At 49.6% G+C, this 12,954-nt stretch overlaps 1 protein-coding gene and 1 long non-coding RNA gene across 2 annotated transcripts; one reads left to right on the forward strand and one right to left on the reverse strand.

Moving 5' to 3' along the window:
* Nucleotides 1–3,610: 3,610 nt before the first annotated feature.
* LOC129384848 (uncharacterized) lies at nucleotides 3,611–7,881 on the reverse strand. The gene is made up of 2 exons (XM_055070429.1): nucleotides 7,333–7,881; nucleotides 3,611–5,332 (listed from the first exon to the last, which is right to left on the reverse strand). The coding sequence occupies exons 1-2, from the start codon at nucleotides 7,527–7,529 to the stop codon at nucleotides 4,672–4,674; spliced, it is 858 nt and encodes a 285-aa protein (XP_054926404.1). The 5' UTR covers nucleotides 7,530–7,881; the 3' UTR covers nucleotides 3,611–4,671.
* Nucleotides 7,417–12,731, forward strand: LOC129385195 (uncharacterized). Its single transcript, XR_008612796.1, has 2 exons — nucleotides 7,417–7,502; nucleotides 11,978–12,731. It is a non-coding gene; the product is annotated as an uncharacterized lncRNA (long non-coding RNA).
* Nucleotides 12,732–12,954: the final 223 nt, after the last annotated feature.

Consider the following 12,954-nt stretch of genomic DNA (forward strand, 5'->3'; position numbering starts at 1 on the left):
TGACTACGGCACATGCGCCTGCTCTCTCGAGGCATCGAAACCAGAGGAATGCGCGGCAGCCTCGGTTCCTCCTCAAAGCGCCAGTGCACGAACATCGGACATGACCCAGCTAACGCGGGCCAAGCAGTTAAATCAAACCGCCTCCATTGCACCATGTGAAAGTGGATGTACAGCGAAGCTGTTGCATACGTTAGACAAGCACCACCACCACAAGCGACGTACGTCACACGCGCACGCATATGTGCGGAAGTGCAGCATACATGCTCACTCCTCTAGGCCTTATTGAACGAATTCAATTTTTCAAAGTAAATTGCGTCGGAGAATTCGTAAACTATGGCTAACACACAAGCTGCAGAAATGATAACGTCGGATTGTAATTCAAATATACGAGAAAACATTTTTTTACGCGAGAACTCAAAGCCTTTTCCAGCTGCTGTTTGAGGTCTGTTTGAGTGGCCGCGGCCGCTAGGTGGAGATGCAGTTTTTGGACAGTATTTGCCGTAATGTTGATTACGGTCGCAGCACACACTGTGTGACAGATGCAACGGGCAGAGCGACCACGCATCAAGGAGAGATACATTGTGTGTACATGTACTTCACGCGCGCACGCACGCATGTGTGTGGAAGTGCAGCATGCATTCTTATTGTCATAGGCCCTCCGCTTAGCGCAAGTGTGATACTGATCTGATTGAATCTCAAAGTAAATTGAGATGGATTGCACAGATTAGTGAAGACACTGAGTGCGCCACTAAGGGCGTTAGCACGGACCTCCCTATGGCGAAGATGGACGACAGGCTGGCCCACCTACTCGAGGCCAAGCTATCGCTTCTGGCTAGGTGGAAGGGCCAGCGGCTCAATCGAAGGCTCCACAAGAAGATTGCCGAAGTCAACAGAAGCATCGAAGTGCACTGCAAGGTCCTTTCCAGACAGCAGTGGGACTAAGTATGTAACTCGATTGACGGCCAGATGCGGAGCGGGGTCTTAGAACCTCCTCAAACATCTGCTGGATGAGACCAACACCAAGTCGAACCAGCAGAGCACGCTGGGAAGAGTGCTGCACAGGGCCAGGCAAGAATCCTCGGACGAGGAGGTGATGGCAAGGTTGATCGAGATGTATTTGCCGGTAGCCTCCGGTCCGGCGTCCCCTGTCCTAGAATAGGGAGGCGTTGTCAATCCGGACCTGGATGCGGAGTTTGGTGTCGAGGAGATTCGGCGGGCCCTGCAAGATTTAAACGGCAGGTCGGCCCCGGATCCGGCTTCAGTTACAAACAAGGCATTGAGCAACTTGGACGAAAAGTCGGTGGAGTATCTGACTCACGTCATTAACCAGATGTGGAAATACGGAAAAGTTCCGGAGATGTGGAAGAGGGCTGCCACCATCCTCATCCCCAACCGGGCAAGCCCCCCAGTCTCGACAACCTCCAACCGATTTCACTAAATTCGTGCATAGGCAAGGTGGCCGAAGACGCAATCTTAAACAGGGTCACGCAATACCTGGAAGACCGGGACATTTACCCACACAGTATCATAGGCTTTCGGCCTGGACTGTCAACGCACGATGCCATGAAGCTGATCAAAGATCAAGTCATTGACCGTAACACGAGGGACTCGAGAGCCATACTCGGATTAGACCTGTAGAAGGCCTTTGATAACGTTCTCGACTCCTTTGTCTTGAACCAAGTCTCCAACCTCAAATTGAGCTAGCACTTCCACGACTACACGAGATCGCTCTTTGCGAACGGAGAAGCCACTCTCAGGGCGGGAGACCTCGTTTCGGACTCGGTTAAGCTGGGTTGCAGAGGGACGCCACAGGGGTCTGTCCTAGCCCCAATGTTCTTTAACCTTGCCATGATCGCTCAGTCGAGGAGACACTCCGCAAACGACGGCATTAATCACACAATATATGCGGAAGACATCCCCATTTGGTGTACCGGAGGCAGTGACGGACGAGTGGAGGCTGTGTTGCGGGAAGCCATCGAGATCACGGAAGAATATCTCAAGCCTACCGGTCTTCGGTGTTCACCGCGGAAATCAGAACTTTACAGACCCAGACGCAGGGGCGGAAACAGAAGGGTTGGAAGCCGGTAGAGGACGTCGACATCATTCTACGGACAAGTGAAGGCGGTGTCATCCCCAGGGTCGACTTCCTCCAGGTCCTGGGTAGGACGATCGAATCGAACGGCTCCAATAAACTGATGGTGGCCAATTTAGCCAATAATACGGATAATGTCATCAGACTCGTACGGAGAGTTGCCAACTGGCAGCAGAATCTTGGAGAGGACAATCTCGTGAGACTGATGCACGCCTTTGTGATGTGTCATTGTACCTAAGTGGCGGCCATGCACAATTGGCAAAGATCGGAGAGAGTCAAGCTCAACACATTGATCAGGAAGACTATCAAGAGGGCCCTCGGGCTCCCCATGTACGCAAGCTCGGAGAGACGGATGCGTCTCGGCATGCACAACATGCTGGAAGAGGTTGCGGAAGCGCTCGAGAGAGCCCAATACGCTAGGCTGTCTGTCCACCACCGAAGCGGTTAGGAGCATCCTGCGGGAGCTGGGGGTTCCTCCGGCGGAAATAGAGTCTCGCTTTTGTGGTCTCCCTCGGGAACAGCGGAAACGCATCGTCGTCGCTCCAATTCCACGCGACGTGCATACCGAACATAACGTGGGTCGGAGACGAGCTAGGGCCAAGGCTCTCCTGGTCGAGGCTCACAAACAGGCTCGGGATTGTTGTTTTGTCGATGCTGCCCGTTACCCCAACGGGACGGCGTTCGTAGCAGAGGGCATCGATCACAATGGGAAAATCACGAGCTAGGTGGCCTAGGTGGCGGAGCCGGTGGCAATAGCACTGACCCTGCTGGACGACAGAAGGACCACGATGTACAGCGACTCGAAGACGGCTGTCTGAGCGTTCGCCAAAGGCACCGTTTCGGAGCAGGTCCTGGGATTCTGTGGGACAAGGACATCAAGTCCCACACGATTATCTGGTTCCTCGCACACATGGGGCAAGTCGAGGGCGCCCCGCCAAACCTCAACGAGTCAGCCCACAGAGCTGCGCAAGGAGTCGTCTACCGCGCAGCTACCGGATGGCGCTGCACTGAGGTTATGGACAGCCAGCACCCTCCCTCCTCATGTAACGAACTTACCAAACATTTTTACATGGGATGGAGACGATATCCTCCGCCACATAGGAAACTAGGCAGAACGCAGGCTTTAACACTCAGGTTGCTCCCGGTATGGGCATGCCCTAATCCCACACTGTTACACAGAATCTGCCCGGAGATACAATCGACCAATATTTGCGAGCTATGCTCAGACGTAGCTAACTTGGAACACATGCTCTGGCGGTGCCCCGCGTTACGCGACGGCGTCACGTCGTCCAAATGGGAGGCTGCCCTAAGCAGCCCGATCTTGAAGCACAGTTATCGGCTGTCCATCGGGCCAGGTTGAGGCATCTCTTCATTCTGCCTCATTCTTCATTCATTCAGGCACCTCTTCATTCTGCCTCATCTCTTCATTCTCTTCATTCTGCATTCATCTCTTCATTCTTCATTCTCTTCATTCTGCCTCTCACTTTCTGTCCATCGGGCCCGCGACGCAGCAGAGAGGCTCGGCCTTTCTGTACTGACGTGAGAGCGGCCTGCTACGTGCTGACGCACGTTCCGAAGGACCAGAATAAAGTTTTACCGTACCATACCATACCCTCTATTTAACATTACAGATGACACGGCTCAAGCTCAAAGGATAACCTCCAGACGCTCGAAGTAGGAAAATAACGTTAATCGCAGTAAGAAAGTACCCAAGTTGCTTTAAACATAAGATAAATATGGGCGTATCGTGTCCTGGTGGTGTCTGAGTAAGAGGAGCCACACTCGAAAAAGCGGTACGCCTCACCAGTGTGGCCATACATTCACAAATAACCGACATCACTGCCGAGAATGGCAACTGCCTCAAAGGTATACGAAGATTTTAAACATATAGGAAACTACCAGTGCAAGTGCGGACACCACTGAATTAAAAGTGAACTCGTATACGTGGCTATGGCACGCTTAATTAGAGGTATAAGTTCCGGGAACTGCATGCATTACTTCAAAGAAATTTCCACATGCCAAGAAAGAAAGAAAGAAAGAAGGAAAGAAAGAGAGAAAGAAAGAAAGAAAGAAAGAACACATTAGAACATTAGAGCATATAGCTCAAATGCGTTACGCAGCCGACACGATTCAGAGCAATGCATTGTTAGGCGTTCGCGCTTCTTCACAAAAGCGTTGACGCTTTTGTGAAACATTTCCCAACTGTAACGACTAAAGCCACGTGGCGTACAATATGAAGATAACCTGTCAATGTGCCGCGCTAAGGAATAAAGTTGCCTGCCTTTGCGTTTATTCCATATTCAAAGTTGTTCCGTGTGTAACTATTTCAAAGCTTATTGATTAAATGTCGTTTTGTTGTGACAAGGCATTTTATTTTGTATGCTTACGGCTGGCAAACTGCTCCGGGTCCCCGAAAGGTAGCGAGGACGCTTCGAAAAAAAAAATAACATGCGTATACAACGGGTGGCGATTATGGTGCAGATGAAACACGGTTGTTTCGTGCACCGAATACGCAGACCCGACGCGGATACAGGTTGATTTATTTAAGCGCAGACTCATTAGCAGACCTGCTAAACGAGTCAGCCCTTTCTCTTGTGAGGTCGTGTGTTCGATGAAATTACGTCTGGTCGTCGCCGCCGTCGTCGTAAATCGTGGTAAGGCGTCGTGGATGAGGGCGACGCAACGCGGTCGCTTTGCTTGTCGCGAGGCGGGCGTCTCCGCTTGACACTTTCTGTCGCCACTCGAGTCGTCCTAAGCGTTTCTCTACGAGAGCTGCGCCGATGGGTCCACCGCCGTTCGCGACTTCGCGTCGTGCCGGCCTTCGTGTCTGTGTACGCTTCTCCGTCGCCGGTCAGCGTCGTCGTGGGCGCGCCAGCGTTTCTGGCTGGTTTTCCTGCTTTTCCAGCGGGCGCCCGAGCGCCGGTCTCGAAGTCTGCGCGATCCCGGACGGATGACTCTGCGGCTGACCCTGGAGCGGTTGTTCCGAACATCGGCGTCGTCGCGGTGACGTCCTGCCCGGCGGTTTGCGCACCGCGCCCTGCGTACTCGAGTGAGCCCGTGGCCCACAGCGTGGCAGCGACAGCCAGCAGCGACATCAGCGAGATGACCACGAGCAGGCTCATGGCGCCAGCGACGGGGCGCCACGCAGGAGCTACGCCTCGCGGGTCGTCCTCGGCCGCTCCTTCGTCGTCGTCGTCCAGGGAACTCCACGAGATGTGGCGTTCTCGCCGCTCCTCGCGCCTGCACGAGTGGTGGAACGGCACCCAGGTTTAACCAGCGCTGATTACAGCAGCCCTATTAGTAGCAGCGACCGTGAGACGCACATATGAGTCACCATATAGGTGATGCCATTTAGGTACACACGGCCACGTTTATGGACCACGGGCTCTCAGACAATGTTTCCCTAGCAGCCCGTAGCAGTAGCCAGTAGAACTTGGCGAAACTAACTCTCTACAAAACATTATTTCGCTTCAAACTAGAATACGCATACGCCATTCGGGACCCGGCTAACATTACATTCAAACAGCACAGAAGCCATTCAAAATCGCGGAGCGCGTTTCATCTCATCAAACTACTCTCGATATGCTAGCGTTACCTCAATGAAAACAACACTTAACTTGCCAGAACTTTCTTTTCGTCGTAGATGATTCCGCCTTTCGCTCTTCCATAAAATCTACCGCCGCAACCCTTTGTTGAAAGAACTGCTTATCACCCAACCATCATACATGTCATCTCGCTCTGACGACAGTTTCAAAGTTGGTGTGCCGTCTTCACGTACTAAACTTTGTAGCAATGCATTCATCCCTAGCACAAGCAAAGATTGTAACCACTTTCCCGCCACCGTTGCAGCCATCCTGAATACCGACATTTTCAAAACCACCATTCATGAAACGCCACGTTGATTATGTCTTTGTATCGTGCACAATTTTTTTTTATGTTCGCCCACTCATTTCTGTAATGGCCTCGGGCCTTGAAAGTACTTTAAATAAATAAATAAATAAATAAATAAATAATCTCTATACGACAATGCTGTTAGCATATTCTAGTCGAGGCCCGAAGCGCAAACACCAGGCTGCGTTGAGAGGTTGCGGAGATATACAACTTTTTCTCAGATTTCACGGTCGGTAATATGTTGTGGCCGGGGACCAAGTGCACAACCGGCTGCCGCCGCGAAATCTGAAGCTGTTGTTTACCGATCACCGCTGCAATGGCTCATCGCGCTCATGCCAGGAAGAGAAGCACGATAGCGAGGCATAAAGACCTAAATAAAGGCCCATTTCTGATTGATTCGCAAGAAAGTTCGCATGCAAAACTTACAGGCGCGATTGATCAGCGCCTGGCTAACGCGTACTGTGATTACTCTAATTAAAAGGTCGTTTCTATATCTGCGAAACAAGTTAGCACCTGCACCCTATATATAGCGCCCACGACGCTTCATAACTTTGGTGCGAGCAGGCGTACGTTGCTAAGAACCCTTTACAACCACAGCACATGGCCACGATTTCCTCTGCATTTACCTAACGGATGTTCAACGTTTCGCATACTGTGCGAAAGTGCCTCGAGAGGCCAGTCGCGCGGCATTTTGCGTGTGTTCGCGGTCTTCTTTCACTCTCGGAAAAACACTTTGTTTTAGCACGTATTAAGCAACAGAAAACTGTGTCGAGAGTTTTTCATGTTGCTCTAGAATTTTGTCACGGACACATTTTAAATAATTATATTATTTGAGAAGTTGAATAATTAATTAAGACCAATCATTTAACTATATGGCGGAATGCAAAAAACTATAATAACCTGAGTATCTCCAAGCGACGGCAAACAACGTTACCTTGGTTCTGTCCAGCTACGTGGCATTTGCATATACTTGAATCGTGCTGCATGATGGTTGGGACACCCGGTATATTGTTTTTTAACGCGATTGTTTCCCTTTTTTTCTGTCGTTTTTCAATCTTTCTTTCTTTTGTTGTTTGTCTTTTCCCATCTCAGATACGTTCCACCTGCGCATGCATGTGTATGTGCACACACTTGTAAAAAGCATTATTTGTATTTTGCCTCTGCATTAACTGTAATATCTACAGCTGTAAGCAGTGCATACGCGCACATTAGGACTAAGCGATCGTTATCACTTTATGTTCGTCTGCGTTATCAATTTGTTCTGTGCTTTGCGTGCAACGCTCGACAGGTATCTGAAACGTATTTACGCTTCTTGCGCCAGCCAAATTTTCGCAAGGACACGCACTGACCCTGGCGTCTGGTCGCCTCCGGTGACGAGGATCGAGGGTCGGCGGGTGCGCTTCATCGGATCCAGCTCCACTCTCGGGGCCACCGGGGTCTCCTGCGGCAACGGGGGCAGCAAGCCCGCGTAGAAGAAGCGCTGGTACCGGGGGTCCCAGTACACAGGCTGCGGCGACAGGTCGGCCAGCTTTCTCCTGCGGCCCATGGCTTCTTCTTCGCCCCCTTACCCGCGCGCGCTTTTCGTCTCGAGGCATGTGTGTCGGTATACACTTCAAGGCGCGCTGATTCAGTATGCGTATAAGGAATCACAGATTTCACTGCCCCGATAGGCGCCGGAAAAGGTTGTCCGCATGTAATGGGGTCACCATGCTTCGCCGCTGGCAGAAGTATCTAGGTAAAGGAAGCTGTGCTTCTCCTACACAGAGTAAGTAGATGGCGCCGGTTCCATAACATGTGAGAAACCTTGCCGTCATTGGCGTTATGCATTCAGAATGAATTCTGAGGCGCGAACGGGATGGGGCGTATGGTTAGAACCCGAAATTGAGAATAAAGACCTCTGCTACCTTTACGGCGACTTCATCGTCACTCTGCCGTTTGGATGTTGCACCTATTACATGGCCTTTGCAGAATTGACGATTTCGTACTCTACAGTCGACCGTCTCTACAACGAACGGTTCTACAACGAGATGACCTGTACAACGAAGGAATAATTACCTCCCTGTTTTATTGTGAGTTTTGTTATCGGCTCAAACGCACGGTAAATGCGGATCATGTGGGAATCGATTTAAGCGAAGCTTTCAGTGCTGTTTGCTTTGATTGACGATAATTAGCGATGATGTTGACGCCCAATGTTTAATTTCTTCAGCGTCCAACACAAGAGTTATGAGTTGATGTTAAACGTTACCTTGCGTGCGCCACTGCTGTTTGTCTGCGCAGTACACAGAATACACAGGGAGGCGTGTTTGCTTAAGGCATTGTAGTGCGCCATACTTAACCTCTGAGAGGGTTGAGCATATTCATGGCCTCACATGGCACATTGTATATTGGCAGAAATATTAAACATCAACTGAATTATGGGACTGTACGCGCCAAAACCACAATCGGATTATGAGGCACGCCGTAGTGACAAACTACGAATTAATTTGGGCACCGTGGTGTTTTTGACCCTGTCCCTGAACCTAAGTACAAAAGCGTTTCTTGTTTCGCCCCCGTCGAAACGCGGCTGCCGCGATCTGGGTCAAACCCGCGACCTCGAGCAATGTCATAGCCGCAAAGGTATCGCGGCGAGCACAGAAGTGTTGACTTGACGTGTGAGCGCTTCCGTAGTGTCGCACACGGATAATTTCAAAAGGCTAATGTAGGGAGGTCGCGTGCGTGTGTGTGTGTGTGTGCGTGTGCGTGCGTGCGTGCGTGCGTGTGTGCGTGTGTGTGTGTGTGCGTGTGTGCGTGTGTGTGTGTGTGTGTGTGTGTGTGTGTGTGTGCGTGTGCGTGCGTGCGTGCGTGCGTGCGTGCGTGCGTGCGTGCGTGCGTGTATTTGCTCCAATTTATTGGAGGTGATTCGGGCAAAATCTGCGCAATGACCAAAATCTGCGCAATGACCTTTCCTCTGCCCTTTCACAAGTTTTTCCTGCCTAGGTTATGGTGGTGTGGGTTGCAGGTCACGCAGGGACTGCCGGTAATGAATTGACTAATAAGGTTGTCCGCGCCACTCGTATTCGGGCGCCGGGAATCCCCTGCCCTTCCATGGCAGACAAGGCGTACCTTTACAAGAAGACACTAAAACAACATTACGTCCACCTCCAACACTCAATTTAGACACTACCTTCACCGCCTCGCTCTCCGACCAACTAACTACCTCACACACGTAAACTAAGAGCCATACAACTGTATGCATTCATCACCACGGCCCGAATCTTCCTGTTCCGCTTCCATTCTCACCCGCACTGCCTCAATTGTCCCTACCCCTACGCGGCCGAGGAACATCTTTTGTTCATCGGCCCCACAGTCACCAGATCTCCCCGCTACCCAAATACCCCTCCTACGCACTGGCAGGCGCGGCTGGCCTCTGCAGCTCACCTCGACGACTAATTAGCTCTTATCCGATAAGCGGAGCAGCATCTTACAGGTCTTACTCGGACTTTAAATAAAGTAATTTCTCTCACTCTCTCTTTGCCAGTCATACAGGCTCCACTTCAAGAATTTATATGCAAACGTAGTCGTACCCACGTCCTCTTATACAAGATCATTGATGGAATTATGACATGTTCGGATCTACTAGCTTCTGTTTCAGTGCGGGTTCCGCAGGAGACTACCAGGAAACATGGGCCCTCTCACGTTCCTGCCTATTTCTGCAAACACTCGCCTCTTCACAGAATGCATTGTTTACGACAGTCACTTACTCCATCTTGATAACTTTCAAAACGTGTTGTTTTCATTTTGTTTCGAGCTTCGCACTTTGTCTTGAGCCGTCTTTCTAGCGGCACTCCTTCCTGTCCTCTCTCCTTCCGTACATCTACTACATCTCTCAATTTTGTGCCGTTTATTGTCGCTCATTGTGTAGCTGTTTATCTTTTTTTTTTCATTTTATCTTTCTTCTATCCCATAGGTTTTCGTGGTACTTGTTTTACTTTTTACGTTTTCGTTTTTCCATGCCCCAGCAGCGCTATTATAGTTTAATAATAATAATAATTATTATTATTACAATATAATTATATTATTATTATTATTATTATTATTATTATTATTATTATTATTATTATTATTATTATTATTATTATTATTATTATTATTATTGTTGTTGTTGTTGTTGTCGTTGTTGTTGTTATCTTGTCTGTTTGTAATGCCTTTGGTTGCTCCGATATTTATTGCTTTTTCCTACCACCCTTCGCTGTTCACATGTCGTGGTTAACTGCGATCTGCCGTTGGAATTCTACATTATGTTCAATTCCAATGGCAGATCCAGATCAAGCTTTTCTGCTCTGCATGGAGCAATCCTATTCCGATGGCAGAATGGGAGCGTGAGTTGTGTGTTCCAATGGCAGATTGGAACCAGGGCCGCCATCTTGTACACGTTCGAAAAGCCGATGTTCGATTTCGCCTCACGCGATTGGACTAGATTTGCCTAGGCCGCGATATCGGCACAGCCTGGACAATAGCGCGAGGCGAAATCGAACGTCGGCTTTTCGAACGTGTACAAGATGGCGGCCAGCCGTCGGTCCTGGATCGCTCCGTGGAGCAAAAATATTTGCTCCACCGAAACCAGCAGATTTTACCGGAAGTCCGTTTGACGCATTTCTTCCACCCGCCTCTGCTTCCTGTCAAGGTCGCTAGCTTCCGGTCGCGAGCAGCTGTGGACAACATGGAAAACATGAAAGCTGCGTCGCGCCGTGCGCTTTTGTTCGCGCTCCTAGTTAGTGACAGCTCCGACTCAGTCTCTACAATTTCCAAATCCAGTGATGATTCTTCCGACACAGATAGTGAGTGTGACGCTGCTGTGTGCCAACGGGCATTTGATGTGATGCTCCGCCTGCTTGCAAAGAAGCCTAAAGTGATTGGCTTCGTTGAGGACGTCGTTCGGCGATACTCGGACGACGAGGTGCCGCCCAACTCAAGGTGGTACTAGTCTGAACAACAAAAGAAGTCTTTTCGTGCAATGTTATCTTTTTCCCTAGTTCCTAGTTTCGCACTCAGTAGCGGAGCAACTGAGTGCGAGATTTGCTGCTTCGCCGGCGTGCGAGCCCGCAAAGTCTGCAGAAACTCACGTGCTGACTTTCATATGGGGAGTTCACTTATGTTTACGTACTTGCGCCCAATTCTCGCGCTGTTTATTGATTGAAAAAAGGTCTATTGCCTGATCGCGCAGGTCGCCGTCCGGCGCACCCGGGAGGCGAGGCATAAATGCGCTGCTTCTCGTCGAGAGTGTGCTTACTAGTGTTGTGAGGCGGCCGAGGTGCAGTGGTCTACGGTCCAGGTCTGTCGCCATGATGGGACGTAGATTAGGCTGCAGCCCACCCACCTTGTAGCCGCGAAACGATGGTCCCGCTGTAACGAAGCGTCCCGGCCGCTTGCGCTAATGCCGCTCACGCTAGTTTCGCAGTTACTTTCTCTTCGAGTATTTTTCACGCTTATTGCGTAATCGCTTGTACATCGAAGTAGGGTGGAAATATTGTTAACGTGTATGTCATTCCCGTAATGTCTCCGTTACTGTTCACAGAAGCTGCACAATTAGAATATCAAACGTTGAAGTGTTTAGCCTCGCAAAGCAGAGTGAAAAGATCGAAAATTCATTCCGCGTTAATAGACTGCATAGCAAAAGCATCGTAATTCAGTGGGGCGTTCTATTATTCCCTGCAAATGCATTTATTTTGCTGAATATTTGCTGGTATGCAGCCAATAAAGCAAGCATGAGGGAGGTGGCAAGCCGCTTTGATCTATCAGAGCTCTGTTCACAGAATCCTTCTAAAGGTGGCTCACTTTCTCCTCACCATGGGTCCTTCTGTTGTGACGTTTCCTTCCAACATGGAAAAACTGTCGAGTGAATTCCAGAAGGTTGGCCTTCACCTATTCTTAAAAATACTTGTGCTAGAGATTGTTTGCACTAGAGTGCATCTCTGCATGTATCAGTGATTGCAGCATTGTTTCTCTTTCCACCAGGTGTCTGGAATACCTGTTGTTGTTGGCATCCTAGACGGCTCCTATATCAAAATACAGTGCCCAGACAACAACGTCTCTTCCACCTACTGCAACCGGCACCATTACCTTTCATTAACCCTTCAAGCGGTCTGTGACCACAAATAACGATTCCTTGACTCCTGCATTAGAAGCTCCAGCAAAACTCACGATTCCCGAATCTTCAAGCTATCATCGCTATCAAAGAAACTTCCCAAACTATGCGAGGACAATGTGTACCACCTGCTTGGAAATGCGGCCTATCTCTTGAGGCAGTACCTTCTGACTCATTTCAGAGACTATGGAGCGTTGTCAAAGGCACACATGGATTTCAACAAAAAGTTTTCAGCAATGAGGATTCTAACAGAAGACAGTTTTAGCAACCTAAAGAAAACGTTCCATCTACTAATCTACCTTGAGCTCCACACTGTAAAGTGGCTGAACAAATTTATTATTGCCTGTTGCATAGCGCACAACTTATGCATTGAGTGCGGAGACCTGGAGCCAGATGAACCAAACGATGATGTATCGCCTCAATATGTCCAGTGGCATCCACAATCATGCACCGATAACCTGGATGAGACTACCGAAGAAACTTCGCTGTGCAGACTGGGAGAAATAAAAAGGAGCAAGGTGCTGGAAGCAGTGCTGCAAAAGCAGTAGTGGTGCGCAACAACTAATGAACTCATGAAAATGGCAGGTGTGTAAGGAGTGTAATAAATTGCTACATTTGTTGTAATGGTTCTTTGTTATGTATAGGAGAGCACTGCATGGGCCAGTTTATTGGGCCCGGCTCGAGCCAGAAGTACCATGTGTCCCGAGCCCAGCCCAGTTCTGTTCTATCCATTAGCCCTTGAGCCTACACGAAGCAAGGTCGAGTTCTCGGTTATTGTGAAAAAAGTGTCATATGATTAACGGGCACCGGGCGGTCTTCAAGCTGCATCAAAGCTTTTTGCCTTGCG

The sequence above is a fragment of the Dermacentor andersoni genome, chromosome 5, assembly GCF_023375885.2.
Source record: "Dermacentor andersoni chromosome 5, qqDerAnde1_hic_scaffold, whole genome shotgun sequence".
Lineage (NCBI taxonomy): Eukaryota > Metazoa > Arthropoda > Arachnida > Ixodida > Ixodidae > Dermacentor > Dermacentor andersoni.